Source organism: Halichoerus grypus, chromosome 15 (genome assembly GCF_964656455.1).
Source record: "Halichoerus grypus chromosome 15, mHalGry1.hap1.1, whole genome shotgun sequence".
Taxonomy (NCBI): domain Eukaryota; kingdom Metazoa; phylum Chordata; class Mammalia; order Carnivora; family Phocidae; genus Halichoerus; species Halichoerus grypus.
This window is the reverse complement of record NC_135726.1, coordinates 60,396,947-60,411,649: the sequence shown is the minus strand read 5'-3', so window position 1 is coordinate 60,411,649 and position 14,703 is coordinate 60,396,947. Positions and strand designations below refer to the sequence as shown.

Below are 14,703 nucleotides of genomic sequence, written 5' to 3'. Positions count from 1 at the left end.
TACTTCTCACCGCTTCTGTCTCCATCTCTGCTGCTTCTGACGTCAAGGTCTCCCGTCTTTGGGTCTCTGTCTTTGTTTTCCCAGTTGTGGGACTAGCCGTTTCTGTCTGTCCCTGACTTTGTGCTGTCCCTGGATCTATCCGTGTCTGAGTGTCCCCGTCTCTGGACCTCCCCTTCGTGATCCTTCTTCCTTTCGCGGTGCTTCTGCCTGTCGGCCTCCCCTAGCCTCTTCCCCTCCTCTGAGAATCCCGCCATCTCTGATACCCCGAGACTCTTGGTCTCCTTGTCCCTGTCTCTCTCCATCTTTGGGTGTGCACGGCTCTGGGTTCTCGCGTTTCTGTCACTCCCTGTCTCGGCGTCTTCTTGTCTCTCTCTGTCTCGCAGTGCCTCAGTCTCCCCGTACCTCTGGTTCTCAGGGCGGTATTTTTTTCCCCCTCCGCTAGTTTTACTGCGTTGCCATGGATCGAAAATGACGCAGGCGCACGGGAGGCTAGCTCTGCCTCTGATTGGCTGTCCATTCAGCCGTTACATTTTTTTTTTTGCCCCGCCCTCGCCCTGAGGAGCGGCCCGCTGCATTCTGGGAGTCGTAGGCCGTGGCGAAGGTCCAGCGCGCACGCGCAGTCTGACCTGACGCCATCGCGCCGAGCTCCTGGCGGCTGGAAGCGGCCTGGGACCACTACGCAAGAGGTAGGTCTGGCAGGCGGCCGGGGGCGCTACGACGTGCTTTTCCCGAGCGGATCGTAGCGGTCCCGCGAGTGTGCGCCGCGCAGCTGCATTCGGAGGTGACCTGTGGGGGCAGGGAGCGACCCCGGGTGGGGGAGGGGAGGGGGGATTCTGCGGTGTGGGGCCGGGAGGGGGAGGGGAGGAGGCCGGGCGCCCCTGGAGTGGGAGTGAGGTGGGGGTGCGATCCCCCAGGGCGTGGGGCGGGGCGGGACCGGGCTGAGAGAGCGCAGCTAGAGGGGACCTGGCTTACCCCTCGTCGCTGTGGGAATGGGGAAGGGTTGAGGCCCCCCTCCTGCGGCCTGGGAGAGGGAGGGGATTAGGGGAGGGGACTTACGGGCTGAGGATCGCCCTCGGGGGGAGGAGCGGCAGTCTGTGGCGTCCTGGGTGGAGCAGGGAGGGGGCTGAGGTTCCCCGAGTGTGCGTTCGGCTGAGCCAGGGGCGGTGCAGAGGCGCACGGGGCTGGGACCCGAGGTGGGGCCTGGGCAGGAGGGGTTGTCTCTGCTGCCAGGCTCCCTGCCGCCCTCGGACCTCCTGCCTCTTGCCAGTCGCCCGGGGATGCACGGTCTTGTTTCCGTGCTAGGATCCCTTTGGTGGGCCAAGAAACCCGAGAGAGGGCAAGAATGGGTCTCCCTTTCTTGCTGCTGGAGGAGCGGGCAAGGGGGAGTGGGGACGACTGAGGATGTTGTTCAGACCTTTTGTTTAAAAAAAAAAAATGTTTAGAGGGAAAGGTCTTAGAATTGCATGTCTTTTGGTCAGATTCACCTCTTAATATTTTGCTTCGTACATTTCCCGCTTCCTCCCCTTCTCCCTCCTCTCCCCCTCCTCCCTTTTCCCCTCCTCCTCCACTCCTTTCTCCTGTCTTTTGTGCATCTTCGTTGACCCCGTGGAGGCTAAGCTGGACAGCCCCACCATCCTCTCTCTGTACCAGGGTTTGGTCGGTCCCCCATTGCCCCCAACACCCCAACAATGTCCTGTACCTTTTCTGGTCCAGGGCCATGTATGTATTGTTCGTTGGGTCTGTGAATTCTTGACTTTGGAGTTCTGTCCTTGAGGCTTTTGGGAAGCCCAGGCCAGTTGTGCAGGACATTTTTTTAACTTGGGTCTGTCTGTCCTCGGGAGTGGATCCAGAGTTTGCACTCTTGGCAGGGACCGTAGAAGACGACTGAGATGTTAAGGACGATCCCTTGATCCACATTTTCTCATTCTAAAGGCACTTTTTCCCCCTTTGCAATGAGTAAGTAATCATTGGTTGAGGCCAAGAGACCTGTGAATGAGATGGGCATACGTGGAGAGGGGGAAGTGGGGCGGGGCAGGCCTGGAGGTAGAGTTGAGTTAGGAGCCAAGCTTGAGCTCTGCTTAGCCCAGTGTGAGAGGGATTTGCCTGCAGGAGGCCCACAGGGTTTGGGGACCTCTCAGCTCACTGGGCCCCCCCCCGCCCCCTCATGGCTTCTGCATCCCAGGAGCTGTCTGTGGGGTACGGGGGGAGCCTGGGCTCCAGGAAATTTCCATCCCCATCTGAGGCAAATCCCCAGTGGCCCCAGATGTGTGTGTGATGGGGGTGGGGGTGGGTAGCTCCTGGTGACTGAGCCAAGAGGAATTTGGGCAATGGGGAATGGCCTTACTCAAGGAAGCTGGGGACAGGAAAGAGTTCTGGTGGTCCCTCTGCCGAACAAGAACGTCCTTGCAGCAGCATGACGTTTGTGAGGCTCCGATGAAGGGAGAGGAGACCTGTGCACGTACATATTAGCGAGTTCAAGGTAACTTTATGGAGACAGGCTCCACACAGAACGATCATGCCTGTGGTATCCTAAGAAAATGAAAATTACTTTTTGTTGACCACACATCTGCCCGTATGCCGCCTAGAGCTCCATGTATCCTGTGCCTCTTGGGGTAAATGCGGCTGTCAGCTGGCTGGAGCTGTCAGTACTTCTCTTGCCGGGTGAGGCTCTAGATTAGTTAACGGCAGCAACATGGTTAAAAAAGCTAGAGTCTGGAAAGCCAGCCAGCAGCCTGTTCTGTAACGGGGACAGCCAGGCCCAGGGCATACGGGTCCTCTGGCTGCTTTAGCCACAAGGCAAAGTTGAGTAGTCACAGCTGAGACTGTCCTGCATTTGCCACTCGTGGCCCTAGCAGAGTAAATGCAAGAGTGCATTTCTAATCCCGTGGTAGGGAAGGAAGCTCTTTATGAACAAGTTTTGGAACTCAAATTTATTTAGGGGGAAAAAAAAAGCAAATTTGGCAATAAACATTAGAACCTTATAGCTAAAAGAGCATAAACTGAAAAGACAGCCATGGACTGGGACACTGGCAAGACCAAGGCAGAGAGAGACCCCTTTAATTACTTAATAGAAAGGGAGATAGAAGAAAAATGCCGTCGAAAAACAAGCAGCTGACTGACAGAGCGCAAGGAGCAGATTTTTGTGGTCTGAGGGTCCCCGGTGCAGAGGTGTGAGGACGGAGCCCCCTGGTGAGCACCGCTGTAGTGGGTGGCAGGGGCTCGGTTGCCTCCTGTGGGCTGCTGTGGGTCACAGCACATGCCCAGTGGTCCAGGTATCCCACTTTACTTTTACCTTCCAAATACATCCCCAGCCTGATCCCAGTACACGGATATGAGGGTAATGGCCGACAGAAATTAGGAATAACCAGCATGCCTCTCAGTGGAGAACTGGAACCATGTAAAAATAATTTATGCATGGGCGCCTGGGTGACTCGGTTGAGCATCCAACTCTTGATTTTGGCTCAGGTCGTGATCTTAGGGTCCTGGGATGGAGCCCCGGGTGGGGCTCTGTGCCCAGGGGGAGTGTGCTTGAAATTCTCTCTCCCTCTGCCCCTCCACCCTCTTGTGCTCTTTCTCTCTCTAAAGTAAGTTGAAAAAAAATAATTTATGTAGTCAACAAATACTGAATTTGGCTGCCCAGAGACTTCCCTGTGAGTAATCTCTGCTCTCCTGGGGTTTACATTCCAGCGGGGGAGGCAGGTCATAGGCAGGTAAAAGGGAGCGAGGAGGTGTGGATGGAGGGAAGGTCTCCTTCAGAGCCCAGACCTGCGTGGGATAAGAAAAGAGAGCTGTAGGGAGCAGGGGGGGTGAGGTAGGGGTGTGCGAGGGAAGTGGAGGGGGAAGATGGGGAGTGGTAATGATGGCGCAGCATAGCTGTCTCTTCCTTGACTGAAACGGAACTCTGCGTGGCATGTCTTCTGACCCCTAGTCTAGCCTCAGAGAGAGGGGAGCAGTGGGCCCTGGGGCCTCTGCCAACCTTTTTTTCTTTCTCTCTGTCTTTAACGGCTTTATTGAGGTATACTTGACGTACCAAAAGAGTCCACCTGCTTAACGTGTACAACTCACTGATTTTGCACATATTCGCAGAGTTGTGCGACCAACACCACAGTTGATTTTAGAACAGTTTATCACTCCAGGAGGAAATGCTGGGCCCACTAGCAGTCACTCTGACTCTGACCCCCTCTGCTCCTGGCAGCCCCTGAGCAGTATACTTTCTGTCTCCTGTGGACGCTCCATATAAATGGAATGAGACACCCCCACAGCTCTGACATCCTTGGGCCCCATGCCCTGGTGAAATGTCAGAGCAGATCTTCACTTTCCCTAGAGGACGTCATGGATGCCTGGTCCCGCATTGCAGTTTTCTCTGTACAAGTGGGATTGCTGAGAAAACATCCTCACCACAGCTGTGATCACACACATTTTCTTGAATTCCTCAGATGTGTTTGGAAGAAAACGTTGGTTTCTGTGATTCAGACAAGGAGAGCATTCCCACTGGGTTTGGGTGCAGCTTTTGTCTGGGATGTCTCCCTCCCAGTGGGGTCTGTGGATCTTCCGGTTACACAGGGAGAAGTGCAGACCTAGCAGGTTCTGGGAGGAGCTGGAGTTCACGGCCCTGTGTGCTCATCAACAGCCGGTGAAAGCATCGGGAGCCTGAAGCCAACAGCTGGAGGTCTGGCCAGCTGTGGCCTGCTGGGTTCTGTCGTTCTCCTCGCTCAGTGTTCGCCAACAGTTAAAATCGAGATTTCACCTAAACATCCCAAATCTGGCTTCTCTCAGGATCATCAGGATCAGCTGGGGGTGGGGAGAGGGCCGAGCAGGACGTGAACTCCCAGGACCTAAACACCACGGTCTCTCCTCTCCCCCCACCACTGTACTCTACTCCTGGCCGAGTTCTTATACCTCCCACCTGGTTCTGTGGGTGGGTCAGGCCAGGTCTGCAGTCCTGTGCCATTTCCAGAAATAGATACTGGTTATTCACTGATCTGTAGTCAACCCTTGAACAAGTTGAAGGTTAGGGCATTGTCAGAAATCTGCATATAACTTCTGACTTCCCAAACGCTTAAGTACCAGTAGTCTTCTGTTGACAGGAAGCCTTACTGATAATCAGTTGGTTAACACATTTTGTATATAACACGTTTTAAATACTGTATTCTTACAATAAGAGAAAAAAATGTTACCGTTGTAAAGAAGAATGATTTACAGTATTGTATTTATCAAAAAAATGCACCTTAAGTGGACCCATGTGGTTCAAACCAGTATTCAAGGGTCAACAGTGTTTCAGATTTTTAGTTGTCTTAATAGGAGGAACAGTCGTGGTACCTAGCCCTTCCAAAGGTGAAAGGAAGTCTGGGATACACCCAAATTTGGCATGATATCACATGCTTTGAGTATACATTGTTGGAATGAGTTTTGTCATGTTTTATGATTTTTACATTTTTGAAAGTGAGATCCTATAACTTTTCTTCTAGCTGTGACTGATTTTTTTTTTAATTCCTGGTAATACCAGTCTTACAGAATGAGTTTCCACCTCCCACTTTTTATGTTAATTTTTATCTATACAAGTGTAAAACTCTGCTGTTACTTAACAAGCAGATTGCTTGGAAATAATTCTGCATGGACTCTGGGTGTAGTGGGTGGGACTGATGAGCTCAGGGGACCTGCTTGTTCTCCTTTGGTATGGATTCCCTGGCTTGCTTCTCACTGTGTAGGCCTCTCTGTCCGTCCCGTGCAGGTCTGGATTCTGGCTGAGATCCCAGAGCATCCCGCTCTCTGCCTTGCAGCTGCAGTTACGTGAATTCACCCTCCACAGCACGTGCCCTGTCCTTGGCCAGTCACATTTCCCAGTGCAGGCTTGGGAAGATGTTGCCTTTGGAGAAGGCATTTGCCACCCCCAGGAGCTCCCTCACTCCCCCAGAACTGCCTATGCTAGGGTCAGCAGCTGAGGACCAGGAGGAGGACCCCAGGACTGTCCTCGGGAAGGACCTTGAGTTCTCCCGCCAGCATTTCCGGAACTTCATCTACCAGGAAGCAGCCGGGCCCCACCAGGCCCTGGCCCAGCTCTATGCCCTGTGCCGCCAGTGGCTGCGGCCCGAGGCGCACTCCAAGGAGCAGATGCTGGAGCTGCTGGTGCTGGAGCAGTTCCTGAGCGCCCTGCCTGACAGAGTACGGCCCTGGGTGGTGGCACGGCATCCTGAGAGCTGCACGAAGGCAGCCTCGCTGGTGAAGGACCTTACCAAGGCCCTAGAAGAGCCAGGTGAGGCAAGCACCCCAGAGGAGAGCAGACCAGAGAAGAAATGGGAAGTGGGGTGGTCAGCCCCGGAAGGAGTAAAATTGACAGCGTAGAGCCCAGACCAGTCGGTGGCTCACCTGAGAGTTGAGCTCCACCGTGTATAAGAGGCACGGAGGTGAGCAGCCCTGAGCTGGTGGGGAATACAGCCTCACCACCCTGCCCCGTGGCATCATCCTCAGCGTTGCCTCATGGGCCAGGAAGTCTGCTTGGGTTCCTGCCCTCACGTCTGCCTTCCAGGCGCAAAGAAGCAGAAGGGAACCAGCCCCTTAAAAACTGAGTAAATGTTCTGGGCATTTGTTTCTGCTCCCTCAGTATGGTAAGAAGAGGAGCACTGGGGCTGGGTGGGCAGAGCCTCTACCACATGTGAGGGCAGAACTTGAGGGACTGGTGGTGATAGGGGCCTGGAGCCTGGGGCTCAGGGTCAGAGGCCTAGGTCCATGCCCACCCCCTGCAGGCTTACTGTGTGATTGTTAGCACGTCGCTCACTTTTGGGCTCACTCTCCCCTTGAGTGTAAGCAGGGATGCTGTTGAGTCTCCCACGGGGCTGTCCACAGCTTTGAGGAAGGGGGAGTGTGGGAAGCATGCTGAGCCTTTGTTGTCTGTTATTACCAGGTGGGCCCGTGAGGGCCAGTGAAGACCTGGAACCCAGCGAGACCCAGGCATCCCCCGACACCTGTGAGTGACCAGCTAGCCCTAGGGCGGGTATGGGCCAAGGTTTGGTTGGGGGAGGGTGGGAGGGAGTCGCCGTGCAGGTTGTCATGGGAGCCAAGGGAGGCCAGGTAAGCGAGGCCTCCGAAGTCTGTGCTGACTTCTTGCTGTAGGCTCTGGTGAATGTGACAAGTATTTATAATTAAGTTTATTTTCAAGGATTGTACAAATCATACGTGCTTTACTATTAACAGTGAAAACCATTGAGATATAAAGAAAAAAGTTCTCTCTCTACCCCACTGCCCTCTAAAACTAAACCAAGTGGTGCCCCCTGGCATGTGTCCCTTCACGTGTTCCTGCTCATCCCTCGCGTGCGCACACGGCTCACCCGGGAGCCTGCTCGGGGTTTGCGGCCATTTTCGCTGGAGGTGATGTATTTGTGCCCGAGCTCGTGCTGTTTGCGTGAGCAGCATCTCACCCAGCCAGGCCCCTCCAGGCGGTGGACAGACAGATACCCAGGGCCAGATCCTTCTAACCTTCATGGCGTCTCGCAGGATCTGCCCTTCCTTGCCCTGGAGTTGGAATTCACTGCCATGAAGGTTTCTGCCTCTTCCTACACATGTGCTGTAAAATGTCCTCAGGCTTGTTCCTGCTGTGGGAGGTTTTGTTTGTGTGGGCGGGTTCCTCGGGATCACTGGGCAAAGGACACGCCTGCATGGTTTCGTGGAAGTTTTGTAGCACACATGGTGCCTATGTCCAAGGGTGTCCATTTCGCCACATCCGTGCCAGCACCGTATGTCATTGCTGTTTAAGATTTCCACCGAGCTAATGGGTATGAAAGTGTTCTCTGCTTTGTGGCTTCAGTTCGAACTTCTGGGGCCACTGCTGACCTTGAGCTTCTTTTTGCTTTCTTCTTAGTTTGCTCTGCTCTGTCAGTTGAGGACAGTTGTGGGGTCTCTTGGGACGTGCTGTGACATGGGCCTCCCTTTCTCGGAGTCTGAGAACTCTTCACTCTCTTTCTGGGGCCCATACAGGGGAGGCGGTGGGGTCTCCCTCATTGGTTTGGGCTGCCCAGCTGTGTAAAACCAGTCTCCTCAGCTTTGTCTCCCCTTCTCCCAGCCTGTCCCACTCCAGACCCTGTGCTTCTGGAACAGGGGAACATCGGCGACGAGAAGACTGAAGAGGCCAAGCCCACAAAGGTTGAGCCGAAGGTGGGTGGGTTCTGTCTTGTCCATGAGGCCTGTTCCCAGGGAGGAGGATCTGTCACCCTAGCCTGGGAGGTTCTCTCCCTCCCCCATCATTAACGTGCCGCCAGCTGCCCCAGGAAGAGCTGGGGTGGCCTGAGGTTCCAGGGCTGGACACCTAGCCTGCTGCATCCCCAGGAAACCAAGAGATGAGCCTGGCTGAGAGCGGGTGGGGTGAGGCAAGGAGGGGTCTCTGGGATCAGAGCGAGGGGCCCGAGTGCTGCCACTGCCCCCTTGGGAGTGCTGGACAGGTGCTCCCTTTCTGTCAGCTCCCCACCAGCCCAGGGTGTGGCAGCTCCCTGGCCCTCGTCCCTCTGGCGGTGACTAGGGCACCGTTCACCTCTCCCGGGGTGCGCCATCGCTCCTAGCCACGGCTCCCCTCCCCACTCCCTGCCCCTTGCCCTTCGGCACTCTGGGCCTGGACATGACCTTTCCTGTGCCCAGGACACACATCCTCCAGACCTTGTGGACCCCGTGGCCTTTGTCACGGTGGCTGCTTTTCCTGAGGGCAGTGAACATGGCTGTCCTGGTACCCTGTCCCCTGGGCGCTGGCCTGGGGCCTGTGTGGTTGGTGTGCAGGGATGGAGGAGATAGGAGGCTTTGGGGTCTTCGACAGCAGTGGTTTTGCCCCTCTGGGGGACATTGGGTGGTGCCTGGAGACAGCTTTGGTTGGCAGCACTTCTGTTGGGAGGGCGGTGCTGCTGACACCCAGAGGGAAGAGGTCAGGTAACATCCCGTAGTGCCCGGGACAGGCCCTGCCGAAACAAAGTCCATAGTGCTGGGCGCCTGGGTGGCTCAGTCGGTTGGGTGTCTGCCTTTGGCTCGGTCATGGTCCCAGGGTCCTGGGATCGAGCCCTGCATCGGGCTCCCTGCTCGACAGGGAGCCCGCATCTCTCTCCGGCTCCCCCTGCTTGTGTGCATGCTGGTGCGCGCGCTCGCTCTCTGTCTCATCAAATAAACAAAACCTTAAAAATAAAAAAAAGAAAGTCCATAGTTTTGAGGCCAAGAGACCCTGCCCTTGCGTTAACCCGGGATCCAGGACCTGCATGGTGGTCGGGGGATCCCCCAGAATAGTGCCACCCCCACTGTGCTCACTGGGATCGTGGGACCAGCGGTCCAGCCTTCCTCTGCACGGGGAGCCTCAGCCGTGGTGGTGGTGCCGTTTCAGAAGTTGACGTTTCCGGAGGTGCCTCTGTACCTGGGGGAGTGGGGCCACCTGGACCCGGCGGAGGAGAACCTGAAGACCTTCCGGAAACTGCTCTTGTGGGGTGAGACCTGTCCCCACAGCCGCATGCTGTACCCTCCACCTCTTCCAGAAGCGGTGGCATAGGGGTTTCCGACTCCCACATGGGGCTTTGGCTAAGGCCCCACGGTGTTTTAAACGTATTTGACCGTGAACGAGTTTGCCGGGGTCCCCACTTTGGCCCTGCCCTTCTCGATCTACACATTTGAGGCCTCCCAGAGCCTTAGCCTTTCCAGTTTGCAGCCCCTGCTCTAGGACCTGAAGCCCCTGAATGTGGAAAGGCCTGGCCCCAGTGTGTTGCCTTTCCCATCCTCCTCGGTGCAGTTACGGAGCCTCTTGGCCTTCCTGGGTGTCCCTCTCGTGGGGACATCTTTGCCCACAGCACAGGCCCCCCCCAACACAGACTTCTGAGCTGTTTATGCTTGTAGTTTCATGGTCTTTCTCTGACTGCTCTCCCTTGAATTTCCCCACGTCTGTTGGCCTTTCCGGCTCTTCTTCTGTGGGCCCTCTTCTTCACCCCTTCCCCAGTGTTCTGTGAGCCCCCAGCTCTCCAGGGCTCCAAGCAGTGCAGCTTTGGCGGGTGTCCCAGGGCAGAGGGAAGGATCGGGGCTGCAGTCCCACCCTGGCCAGCCTGTGAGACTTGAGGTGCATTTGCTCTTTCGGGTCTGGTTTCAGTGTCTCTTTGTTTTCGTTTTTTGATCCCACTCAGGGTTTCAGCTTGCCCAGCCTGATGATGCCTGCAGGCTGGAGACAGAGGAGCTTCGGTTGGTTGAAACAGAACCATCAGAAGGCAGCTTCTCAGGTGAGAGCTGGGTCAGGCCAGGGGGAGGGTGTGTCTTTCCTTCAGAGGCTGATGGAAGCTCCTCGCAGCTCTGCTGGTCTTGGCAAAGACCTCAACTTTGACCTCACTATTCTCCCACCCTGTGTCCCCTGCTTTTGCCGCCCCCACCCCAAATGTCAGAGCAGAAGGTAGGGAAGTCACTTGAGTAACAGCAGTGTTGATTGTTACGATCCTGTGGATTGACTGGGATTGGCTGGGCCTCTGTTCTCCCTTTGGCGGCTGCTGGGCCGTGTACCACCCGTAGGCTTGACTAGGCTGGGATGTCCTGGGTGCTCGGACTCAACCAGTGGCAGTTAGTGCTGGCTCGTGATGGGGAGCTCAGCTGCAGCCATCAGCCTGGGCTCTCCATGTTGCCTCTCCCAAGTGGCTAGCCTGGGCTTCTCCAAGTGTGGCAGCGGGGTTCATAGAGGGAGCATTCCAGGAGGGTAAGCACCGTCATGTGGGTGCTTTGTGAGCCTTTGCTTGCGTCATGCATGCTTAATGTCCCATAGACCACAGTAGGTCGCGTGGTCAAGCCAGTGTGCATGGTACACGGGTTGTATGTGTGCGTGCGTGTGTGTGTGTGTGTGTGTGTGTGTGTGTGGTGGGGGCACTTCCCAAGGGCCTGAATCCCAGGAGGCATGCTTCACTGGGGGCGCCCGCTGTAACACGTTAGTTTACCGCACAAGGGCTCACGTGGCCCTTCCTGGTGAGGATGTGGGCTCCCCCCAGCTCATGGCTCCCTTGCTAGTGGCTGCTCAGCTCACGTCGACAGCTGCAGGAGAGAGGAGACCCCCGTCCCCCGCCCCTTACACTTGTACATACATCCCGTTGGCCAGAGCTCGGTCACATGGCCACTTCAGGTGCGAGACATGCTGGGAGTGACTGTCTTCAGGCAGGCAGTCGTGAGCTCAGGGACGGCCAGAGGAGGGAAAACAGATGGGGGACGCGTGGCAGTCTTCCGAGGGGTCTTCTTTGAATTCGTTGCCCCTGGGTTTGTGGAGGGAATTGACCGGTTGTGTGCATGCCAGGCGCTCCTCGTGTCCTCACCCGCTTCCCCCTTGCTCCGGCTTTCCATCCTGCCCTGTCTCACACTTGCTGGCCTTTTGTTAGTTTTCCTGCCCACGTGAGTGCTGGGAGTTGGGGCTGCTCACATCATGACCTTGTTCCAGGCGGCAGGAGGTGGCAGGAAGGTAAAGAGAACATGTGTGAGACGCTGATGGAGAGGATCACGAGGGAAATTCTCGTTTGCCCCCTAACGGGTGCTGCCCCAGAAGAGGAAGAGCAGCTGCAGAAGGCTCTGGAGCCTCAGGAGGGGGAACCGGGCCCTGTCACCATAGCCCACAGGCGGTCCGTCATCCGGGAGCCAGCCCAGGACAGGGGCACCGCTGGGGAGAGCCTTACGGTGCCTGTGAGACCAGCCACCCCACACCAAGGCCTTGGAAGAAAGAGGCCCCGCCCGAAGGATGTGGGTGGGCAGGGCCCTGAGCGTGTCTGCAGTGGGAGCAGCCACCGGTCATGCCACTTGAGGGAGCCTGATGCAGCTGGCCACAGCGCAGGGCCCCTGGCCGGGCAGGACCAGGATGGCTCTGCGGCGGGCTGCCCTGCTGCCGATGAGCCTGGGCTGTCCCGAGGGAAGCCCTACGCGTGCAGTGAGTGTGGGGAAACCTTTGCGTGGATCTCACATTTCATTGATCATCTCAGAAGCCACAGTGGCAGGAAGGTGTATGCGTGCCAGGGCTGCTGGAAGACCTTCCACTTCAGCCTAGCCCTGGCCGAGCACCAGAAGACCCACGAGAAGGAGAAAATCTACGCGTTGGGCAGGGCCCTGGGACCCCACCCTGCTGTGTGTGGAGCCCGTGCCAGTGGGAGGCTCAGTGGGCGCACGGGGTGCGTGGCGGGTGAGGTTTTCCCTGTGCACTCCGAGGCGCAGAGATGAGCCACTTGCTCGAAGTGTCCCTAGAGGACAGCTTCGCCTGCCCGGGATTCCCGAGAAATGTATCCGGCTCCTTCGAAACCCTTGCGTGGCTTCTTGCATTGTCTGTGTGGATGTGAGTCTTGTCTGTTTTCTAAATGAGCTTGTGTGGCTAAAGCACTTAGAACCCAGGAAGGGCCCTCGGGAAGCCCTTGTCTCCTTGTAAACACACCCACGCAGATGCCCACACGCAAGCACGAGCCGTCAGGTGTGAAAGGAGGTTCCCTTCTCTTCCTTAGCCAGTTCAGCACCACCCGCGCACTGGGATGTTGTCATTGCACAGAGTGTAGAGTTGCCTTCAAGTGTGTGATCGGCTAGCTCTTGCTGAGGTCAGCCTTGTCCCTGTTCCTGTTCAAGCTCCCCGGGGCTTCTGCTCAAGCTGTTGGGTCCTTTCGTAAACACCTGATGTCAGGTTCACTTCTGAATCCTCACTAGCGGACTGTTTCCCAGTTCACGCACGTTGTCCACGTGTGTGGAGTGGCTTAACAAAGGTCACAAAAATGCTTGGAGCCTAGTAACACGGTGTTTTCAAACCGTGCGTCTCAGCCCATTAGTGAATTGTGAAATCAAATCAGTGGGTGGCCACCAGCATTACAACACCATGAAATTAGAATTAAATAGGTGAAAATTCATCATGTAGTAAAGGCAGATGTTGTTTTGTGAAACTTTTCAGCCATGTATCTAACTATGAGACCTGGTTGCAGTATAAGGTGTATTTCTTACTCAGAGGGTGGAGGGTCATGATCAGAGCAGGTTGAAAACACCAGTAAAGGTTGATGAGATGTGTCTGCCTGGGCAAGCGGAACTTAACTCCTTGGGCTACATAGGTGATCTTTTGATTTTTGCATTTAATCTCAGATTACAGCATTGTTTCTGTTGCCTGAGCATAAACTTTAACTGCTTCTTGTAGATAAACTGGTGCCTCTTTCCGTCATGGTGTTTGAGCAGGCAGTCTGTTGTAACGATGCCTAAATCACATATGCTTAACATAATAAAAGATTTATTTCTCGCACTCACATGACAGTCTTGTGTTTGTTGCTGTTCCTTGTGTGTGGATGGGAGGGGAGCTCTGCTCCGTGTAGTGATTTGGGGATCCAGGCTCTGTCCCTGTCGTGGCTCTGTTCTCCACTGGACTCCAGGAGCACATGGGGAAAGCCACACTTGCTCAGCTGGGAGACGACACACATCACTTCCACTCCTGTACCCTTGGAGGGCCATGATCTCGTGGCCCCAGTCACGTGTGAGGGTCTGGGACTGTCCCCCCCAACAACCCCATCCTAAGCTGGGTGTGGCTCTGGTAATTTTTTTTTTTTTAAACCTATATTTGCCCTCTGAACTCTTTTTCCCAGCCTTAACCCATGAGCTTGCCTCTCCTGCCACAGAGAGGGAACATCTGAGGTGCTCCCACTTTCAGCTTCAGGGCCACTGATGGGTCATTCGTTATCAGAAAGCCTGGCTCTCCATCCATCTGTTTCCCATCTGAGGTGTCCTTTAGTGCACAGCTAGATGGTGGTGCCTTTTTTGTTTATATTTTTAAGTTTTTATTTAGAAATAATTTCAAACTTACAGAAAAATCAACCCCACCTATATGAACATTTTCCCCTGCTTGCCTGTGATTCATGCCCCCCCTCCCCCAACACACACACCTGGGAGTGCCTGAGGTTCACGTTACTGCTGTTGGTGATGATTCCTTTGCTCAAAGTACTGTTCAATTTCTCCACCTTATGGTTACTTTTCCCCCTTAGCTAATAAGCAATCTGTGGGGAGACACTTTAAGATAATGCAAATATACTGCTTCTCACCAAAATCCACCCCCCCCCCCAGTTTATCCTCATTGATGGCTCTTGCCATGATGGTTGCAGAGTTGTTGGTTATCTAATACCAGCTCCCCTTCCAGGCTCACCACTCAGCCCTGGGCATTCTGCTGCAAGCCAGCACCTCCTTTCTCTCCATTTATGTGTCCTTAAAATCAGAACAGACTTACGGATTCCTGTGTTTTCAGTGGTTTTTCAAGTTTTATAACAACACCATCCTTATTTTGGCACTCAAGTTGTCCCAGATGTGGTCAACGAGCATCCCTGGATCCCTGTGACATGCCTCCACTTTTTGAACAATCCTTTTCTTTTTATTTATTTATTTATTTATTTTTTAAAGATTTTATTTATTTAGGGGCGCCTGGGTGGCTCAGTTGGTTAAACGACTGCCTTCGGCTCAGGTCATGATCCTGGAGTCCCAAGATCGAGTCCCGCGTCGGGCTCCCTGCTCAGTGGGGAGTCTGCTTCTCCCTCTCCCGCTCTCCCCCTCTTGTGCTTTCTCTCTCAAATAAATAAATAAAATCTTTAAAAAAAAAAAGATTTTATTTATTTATTCATAAGAGACAGAGAGAGAGAGGCAGAGGGAGAAGCAGGCTCCCCGCTGAGCAGGGAGCCCGATGTGGGACTCGATCCCAGGACCCTGGGATCATGACCTGAGCCGAAGGCAGAC

The 14,703-nt window shown here is 54.9% G+C and overlaps 1 protein-coding gene across 2 annotated transcripts; it reads left to right on the top strand.

Moving 5' to 3' along the window:
• The first annotated feature begins 531 nt into the window (after window positions 1-531).
• Window positions 532-13,237, top strand: ZSCAN18 (zinc finger and SCAN domain containing 18). Of its 2 annotated transcripts, none has more exons than XM_036088419.2 (7): window positions 532-686; window positions 5,732-6,253; window positions 6,902-6,964; window positions 8,057-8,148; window positions 9,350-9,449; window positions 10,134-10,226; window positions 11,417-13,237. In XM_036088419.2, the coding sequence occupies exons 2-7, from the start codon at window positions 5,860-5,862 to the stop codon at window positions 12,181-12,183; spliced, it is 1,509 nt and encodes a 502-aa protein (XP_035944312.1). In that variant the 5' UTR covers window positions 532-686; window positions 5,732-5,859; the 3' UTR covers window positions 12,184-13,237. The 2 variants fall into 2 exon arrangements, with proteins under 2 accessions (XP_035944312.1, XP_035944313.1); XM_036088420.2 differs by lacking the exon at window positions 532-686 and adding an exon at window positions 700-781.
• The last annotated feature ends 1,466 nt before the right edge of the window (window positions 13,238-14,703 follow it).